We start from the raw sequence: 8,138 nt of genomic DNA on the forward strand, positions 1-8,138 counted from the left end.
GGCGGGAGCGCCGCCGCGCTTCCCAAGCGGCGCACTATCCAGTGTGCCACCAGGCCGGCCCCATAGGTTCTATTTAAAAGGATACTTTCAATCATAAATTTTGGTAAAATTATACTAATTACAGTATTTGCTATCACATGATTCTGAAATCCATATATTTTTCCATATATTTTACTTTTATTTTATATTTATATTCTGAAATCCATATATTTTTCCCAAGCTATAAACTACTAGTAGTTTGAATCTATAATATTGACGAAAAGTAATCCAATTATAGTTTAAAAGACAAGGTAGCTGTTTAGAGGTTTATTAATACAAAAAATACCTTCAAATGTCATTAGAATATGATGCAGTGTTATCATTCTTCCTCAGAAAAAGTCCCTGTTATTACCATTGAGAATTACTGAGCATTTTAAGAACGTCTTAATCCCAGGAAGAATTATCTTTGGATATTTGTTCCTCAAATTCTGAAAAAACAGGCATGGTATTGTATTCTTTTAGAGAGCAAAATAGGAAAGAAAAGATTGTGTTTTCAAAATAAATAAAAACTGCTAACTAAATATATAAAGCCCCTCCCTTCAGTACTAAAAACTTTAGAAAAATAAGTGACTTCAATCTGCAAGGGTCTTTTTCTCCTCAGAGGCTTTGTTTTTGTTTTTTGAGATTGAGTCGTGAAGTCACGACAGACTCAAATCACTGCAGGAGGCAGACCATCCTCACCGCCTTCCAACTCCTCTCCTGTGCTTCCCAAGTCCCCTCCTAACTGTAGAGTGGGGGAACAGCAATTGAAACTGTTCAATTGAAATTCAATCCTGTAAACTCAATCTGGTTCCATAATTTAAAGAGTTCCCATCAGATATTTCAGTTTCAGGCGTCTGTCCTCCCCTTCGGCCTGCTCTTCTCTACGGGGGTGTTTGGCCTAGGATGTCACAGAGGCAGGAAAGGAAACAGGGCCTGGATGCAAGCGTGTGGGTCCCCACCCTGTTCTCGGGCCCACAACCCTATCCTTTGTCCTCCTGGTCACTGGAGTTCCCAGAGGGAGTGTCAGTGCCAGTGAACTCAGCTGTGTTCTGTCACGGCCAGGGGCTGCTGGGCTCCTCTGGTGACTGGGCCCCCCTCCACACTCCTCATACGCTGCACGTTCTCTGCGGTGTGGCTAGGACTCCAGCCAGTCCTGGCCTGGTTTAGCACTTTTTACCTAGAGACCATCGGCTTTATTGTCCAAGCCACGATGCTTTTGAGAGTGAAAGGAGGAGCTACTAATAATTAAGCCAGGGCAACCTGCACAAATAAACTGGAACTTTTCTGAACAAAGTAGGAAACATGATCACTCTACCTTTACCCCCCAGCTAAAGGGTCATTCTGCCACCACCGTGTCAACCCCTGGCCAGCTGAGAGTACGTGGAATTTTCTAGATGTCCTCCATACCGCATGTGAGCGGAGGGAGACTCCAGGAGCTAAACCCAGACTCAACCTGTAACTAAACATTTCATGACACTAATACCGGTGTCATTCTGATGTGGCAGGTTGTTGTGGATGGAGGCAGGCACACCATGAGGCATTTTCCTTTTGATGTTCTACATGAGAAGCAGAGCAAATGTTGCTTTTCTGCCTTTGGCTTTCCTTGAAACCTCCGTAATATGCTTCCCTGCTCTGGAGAGTGATGGCCATAATGATACACATCTCACTGCCTGCTTCCTCCATCCTGTCCCTTGTTCCTTCCTGTACCCACAGTCTCCTGAAGCAGAGGGAGCAGGCTTTCCACATCCTCACTGGACATGCCCTGTGGTGCATGCTGTCTTGAGGACAAAAAGCCATGGCTCAGCCTTCCCAGAGGAAGGAGTGTCCCCTCTATGTTACAGAAGAAATGCTACGATTTAGTCCCCCAGACTTGGCCCTTGAAATGTTAGGGGAACTAAATCAATTTATAAAATCGTCATCTCTCTCACTAAGCCTGACTTGCAAAACCAAAGTCCAAACTAATAATAATAATTCTACTTTAATAATCAAAACATTAATGTATTCTCTTTGCATTTCTGCTAACAACAGCCTGGTCAACCACCTGCCATACCACTGCTTTCAAGGCCCCAGGGTAGACAGCTCTGCTTACAAAGGAGATGGTCAAGTACACAGAATGGCAAAAGAGAAATGTACATTAATCTTTACAAAATTATATTACCCCTGTTTGATTAGGGAAACGAGTTTTATAGCAGTGGTAAGAAAATGAATTCAAATTCAATTAATGACTTGCCTACTTCAAAATAATTTCCAAAATATATAGAATAGATTTTTATATAAAACTATTCATAGCATGTATACATTTATACATAGAACTTTGCTGTGTATTCTGGTAACTACTAGAGCAGTATCTGAACTGCTTTAACCAGGAAAATTTCCCTCAACAGTCCACATTACAAGAAAATATGCAATACTCCAAAAGTTTCTACCTTTATGATTAGTGGCAAACACTCAGGGTGAGAAGGATCCTGATTGAGAAGCATGAAGAAATGGGTGACTTTCCTTTACAGTTGGCACTGTTATGGGATAAAATGTGTCCCCCAATAAAGATATGTTGAAGTCCTAGCCCACTGTACCCCAGAATATGATCTTATTGGAAACAGGGTCTTTTGAGATATAATCAAGTTAAGGTGAGGTCATTAGGGTGGCATCCTTATAAAAAGGGTGGACTTGGACACAGAAGCAGACATGTACAGAGGGAAGATGATGTAAAGACAAAGGGAAAATGCCTGAGCTATTAGAGTGGAGGAGAGAGGCTTCGCAGATTCTCCTTCGCAGCCCTCAGAAAGAAGGAGTCCTGCCAACCACCGTGATTTTGGACTTTAAGCCTCCAGAACTGCGAGACAATGAATTCTGTTGTTTAGACGCCTCCAGAACTGCGAGACAATGAATCCTGTTGTTTAGACCACCCAGTTTGTGGTATTCTGTTATAGCAGCCTCAGGAAACTAATCCAGGCACTGACTCTAAAACTGTGTCTTGCTGTGTTTTGAAACACCTGCGTATGTGTAAATTCAGCCACTACCTGCACCACGTTGCACGGCTGTAACATGTTCTATGAGAGAAAGAAAAACAAGCTGCTTCAAACCCTCTCATTCCTGGGTAAGTCAGATGAGCTGTCACAACTCTCCAGAAAGAAAAGCGAGACTCTGTGGGTAGAGAGCATAAAAGATATCTAGAGGTGAGGCTGGAGGAAATGGAAGACAGAGCTTGCATAGCTGAGAACTAGTGGAAAAGCAAACAAAAACCAATTCTCTACAGAAACACGAAATATCTGAATGAAAAAAAAAATGAGTTCCTAAGGGCCGGCCCGGTGGTGCATTCAGTTGAGTGCGGCGCTTGGGAGTGCTGCGGCGCTCCCGCCGAGGGTTCGGATCCCATATAGAGACCGTCCGCTCACTGGCTGAGTGCGGTGCGGGGGCAACACCGAGGGTTGCAATCCCGTTACCGGTCACGAAAAAAGACAAAAAGGAAAAAAAAAAATGAGTTCCTAAGAAGATGACTGACAGAAAAAGGAAGATTTCAGACCACAAAGAAGAGAAACCATTTTCCCCCCTGAAGATGGAGGGATGTTTTAAAATAGAGGAAATCTACCAGCAGTAGTTAAAAAATAACCACAGAAAGAGACGTCTTCATCAAAGCCATTTAATTATTCTCATGGAAATGTACTTAAAATTGATATTCACCAACATCTACTCACAGATGCAAATGTTCAATAAATCCTTCCTGAAGGAACAGTGCCTATCTTATGGTCCAGTCAATGAAGCACAGAGCATCGACTGCTTGATCAAGACTCTTTACCACTACCTGGTGGCAACATGCACATAGTGAAGAAGCAAAACAGTAACACCTCAGGGGCTCTCATGCAAAACACCCCTAGCACAGCAGTGCTCTGACTAGGGGCATCCATGAGAAATAAGGTCATTCAGGAAAACAACCTCAGGGGCTCTCATGCAAAATGCCCCTAGCACAGCAGTGCTGTGACTAGGGGCATCCATGAGAAATAAGGTCATTCAGGAAAACAACAGTATATAGAGAGAAATCCACTGGGAAGAAGAGAAAGTTCATTTTGCAACAATGGTCCAACCACGAAAATGTAGCTTCTTAAAGAGTAAAAAAAAGTAATTTTCTCTTAAAGGTACTAGGAGTTGCTAAACTTTAGAATCTGAACAAAACTACCTACAAGACAATCTAACATCCCATTGATTTCTACATATTTTACTCTCTATGTAAGAATATAGTAGTTTTTAACAGTTCATTTATTATAAACCCATGAAATGAGGTCTGCTCCATGAACTGCATGAAAGAGTTTGTCTCAACATGGCTCAGCATATCCACAGCTAAGCTGAATTAGCACTGAGCAGGCAGGTCTGGTCCTCACTGCCTCCTCCTCTCTCAGGTTGAAGCCAGGTCTCCCATTTTAAGACCAGTTGCTCATGTTGACTGGAATGGAAAGAGATACAATGAGACACAGGACTGACATCATCAATGACCTCACAGGCACTTGTCACCTCCGACTCATGAAAGGGATCTTCAAACAGAGAACAGCCATCTTTGGGGTAACTAAGACCAAGCAGAAAATTTCAGTTAGCCATTAATTTGGGAACTGATAATCATCAATTCCTGAGGTTGGTAGAGGAAAAAGTATCCTTCTCAAAGGTTCATTTCTGTTTACCTCCCATTACACTCTCTCATGTTGATTTACTTTAGATGTTGTGCACCTACAATTAAGGTTTGAAACTAAGTTTTGCTATTTTTCTTACCTCCCTAATCAACTGCAAACAGAGGAAGTTAGAAAAAAGCAAAGCACCCTTGCTGCTTATTAACTCACCTTCTTACTTAAAGGAAAATTGCGTCCACATTAGTTACAGGTCCAACTCAGGTATTTTTATGTTCCAGTGATGTTTGACTGAGGTTATTGTTTTTGAGATCTCCCCTAGGATATAAGGACTCCAACTCCAAAATAACATCAAGGGCTTGAAGCTGACCAGTCCACCAACTGCAGACTCCACAACGCCAAAGCACCCAGGTCATCATGGGACCCTGACATCTGACTCACACCCTCTACTAATCCTTTGACCAGACTCCCCCTTTTTTTCCTGCAAGACAAAACCCTTACCTCACCTTCCTGCCTCTTCCCCTTTATAAACCTCAGAACAGACATCAGAAGGCAGGATGATTTTAGCCTGGTCATCCCCCAGATGCTGGTTATGTGAATAAACCTTCCAATCCTTGCACCAACTTTTGGACTTTTGAGTCATTTGCTTAGTGTAAGAGGGCAAGCCGAGCCTGCCTGCCAGTAACACTGAAAGTACAGTCATTACTTGATTGTATGATGGGCCAGATAGGGATGAAGGGAGGCAAAGAGTTCCTTATCTTAGCAACAACACAGGCTGGGCAATTTTACAATGTTCTAAACCAAAAATAACTGATGGAAAAAGATATTTCCTAGAAACCCACTTTATTTGGACAAGCTCCCAAGTCAGGGAAAAACAACATCAGTGTCACTCTTCTTTCATCACAAGTATCTCCGATTTTGCAAAATTCTCTCCCACCAGGCACACCACATCCACAAAAGAAAATCGCTGTAGGCATGAAAATCTATTTATAGATGAGTCAGACCATTGTGTGTAACACCCTCTTTGATAAATATATTTTTTAAAAAACCTTTTTCAGTCTAGAGAGATCAAAAACTTTCCAGAATTTAAAGCTGAAGTCCAAAACTATTAAGTCTGAGTGAGCCAGAACTAAGACACAGGAAAATAGAGAACTGAGTACTAATTCAGACAGCGGACAACATGCTGTTAACAGGTACTCTGTTAAGAGGTGAATACATAATTTGGGCAAGAAGGTATAAAATAATTTTTAATTATGCAAGTGATACATTAATGCATTCTTCTTTTTAAAAATTAAGAATTAAATATTATAAGTAAAACTAAGACTATTCCCCCAAAGCATTTATCTCCTCTGAAATAACACTGTTGTTTTCAATGTTTTTGTTTTCAATGTATCCTTCAAGATAGTTTTTAAAAGTATGCACACACATGTACATATATATGTATGTGTGTCTATACGCACATGCTCACAGAAATATATAGTTTATGAGTATGTGTGTTTTTACACACAGTGTCAATAATGTATCTTCAATATTTACCTATGCTGATACTGTGACCTAACAGTATCTTGAAATACTAATCTTTGCATTTCTCTGATCCATCATCCTACTAATGCTTCCTACTCAGAGACCTCCAAATTGATTTAAGAATAGATTCCCTGAGTAGTAATTAAAAGAGAAAAAAAGACATGCGCACACATGCGCATTTTTACTACTTAAGAATCAAATGGGAAGACCCTAAAGAGAGCAAGATAAGCATAGAATTTATGCCTTAACAATGGACCAGAGAGAAAATAGAAGGAAAGCGAGATGAGAATTATTGTATCCCCCCTGAAACATTTCACAATGTGACTGTCAAAGAATATTGGGTTAATGCTTTAAGAATCTGACACAGAAGTCACAAACTTAAATATCTATGGAAGCTAAATAGATTATACAAATACCCGATGCATTTCCCCTATAAAAGTGAAGTGTGGTTCTTTTTTTTTTTTTTTTTTTTTTTTTTTTTTCCTTTCCGGCAACGGATCGCAACCCTCAGTGTCGCCCCTGTACCGGACCGGGACCGGCAACGGGATCGCAACTCTCGGCGTTGCCCCCGCGCCTCGCTCAGCCAGTGAGCGGGAACCGGTCTGTATGTGGGATCCGAACCCTCGGCGGGAGCGCCTCTGCGCTTCCCAAGCAGCACACTAGCACAGGAAGTGTGGTTCTTAACTATCCAGGTGTAGGAGCAGAAACTTGACAGAGATGTATAATTTTTAGCAATGGACTGCCAACAATTTTTAGTAATGGACTGGAAATATTAATGATACATATGCCACATAAAAACAATCATTGATGACCTCCTGCTGAATAAACTTATTGCTTTAAAAATCAAAATGTTCTGGGCTTCAGATGCATGGCTTACGGAGGGTATCATCAACCTACCTTGAAGATGAAATCAGCCATCAGAGGTCCTGGAATCTTAAAGGTTTTCCTGTCTGAGACCCTCTGAAATTCAACTGTTGTGTTTTCTACAACAAAGACTCCAGAGCTGTTAAAGCTGTGTTCTCCTTTGGTTCCTTGAAGTGTTTTTGATTCAATAACTAAAATTTTAAAAATAAAACTTAAATAAGAAAACTATCTTAACAACATTTTATTTCAAAAGGCATTTTACCAAGTATGATATCAGCATACATCAATATAGTATCAAAATATCCACTCAGTTTACAAACATTGATTCACACTGGCAGAATAGATATGTCAGACTTTTAGTTGCCCATAAAAAGGAGGTTACAAGGTGGTAGGCCCAAACAGGTCTACTAGATTCTTTGGAGCCATTTCTACCATAAGGGGAAAGTGAAAACTTTTCTTTCTTTATATTTTTTCATGATGTAACTAATACTTGAGTAAAGCTATGTTTGCTCACTTTATCACCTGTTCAGAAGATCATAACCCTAGTCTTTCTTAAGCAAAATCAAAGGGAATCTCAAGTTGTTGTTTTTTTTTTTTTTAAGNCTTTGCATTTCTCTGATCCATCATCCTACTAATGCTTCCTACTCAGAGACCTCCAAATTGACTTGAGAAGAATAGATTCCCTGAGTAGTAATTAAAAGAGAAAAAAAGACATGCGCACACATGCGCATTTTTACTACTTAAGAATCAAATGGGAAGACCCTAAAGAGAGCAAGATAAGCATAAAATTTATGCCTTAACAATGGACCAGAGAGAAAATAGAAGGAAAGCGAGATGAGAATTATTGTATCCCCCCCTGAAACATTTCACAATGTGACTGTCAAAGAATATTGGGTTAATGCTTTAAGAATCTGACACAGAAGTCACAAACTTAAATATCTATGGAGGCTAAATAGATAATACAAATGCCCGAAGCATTTCCCCTATAAAAGTGAAGTATGGTTCTTAACTATCCAGGTGTAGGAGCAGAAACTTGAGAGAGATGTATAATTTTCAGCAATGGACTGCCAACAATTTTTAGTAATGGACTGGAAATATTAATGATACATATGCCAC

General features: G+C 40.4%; 1 protein-coding gene across 1 annotated transcript in view; it reads right to left on the minus strand.

Annotated features, from left to right (window-relative positions):
- LOC103604204 (ADAMTS-like protein 3) overlaps positions 1 to 8,138 on the minus strand; it is a 128,005-nt gene that overhangs the window by 25,949 nt on the left and 93,918 nt on the right. Inside the window, 2 exon segments of the mRNA XM_008588783.1 lie at positions 721 to 763; positions 7,056 to 7,213. Of these exon segments, the coding sequence (XP_008587005.1) occupies positions 721 to 763; positions 7,056 to 7,213 (201 nt within the window).

This window comes from Galeopterus variegatus, unplaced genomic scaffold (assembly GCF_000696425.1).
Source record: "Galeopterus variegatus unplaced genomic scaffold, G_variegatus-3.0.2 Scaffold5033, whole genome shotgun sequence".
NCBI lineage: Eukaryota > Metazoa > Chordata > Mammalia > Dermoptera > Cynocephalidae > Galeopterus > Galeopterus variegatus.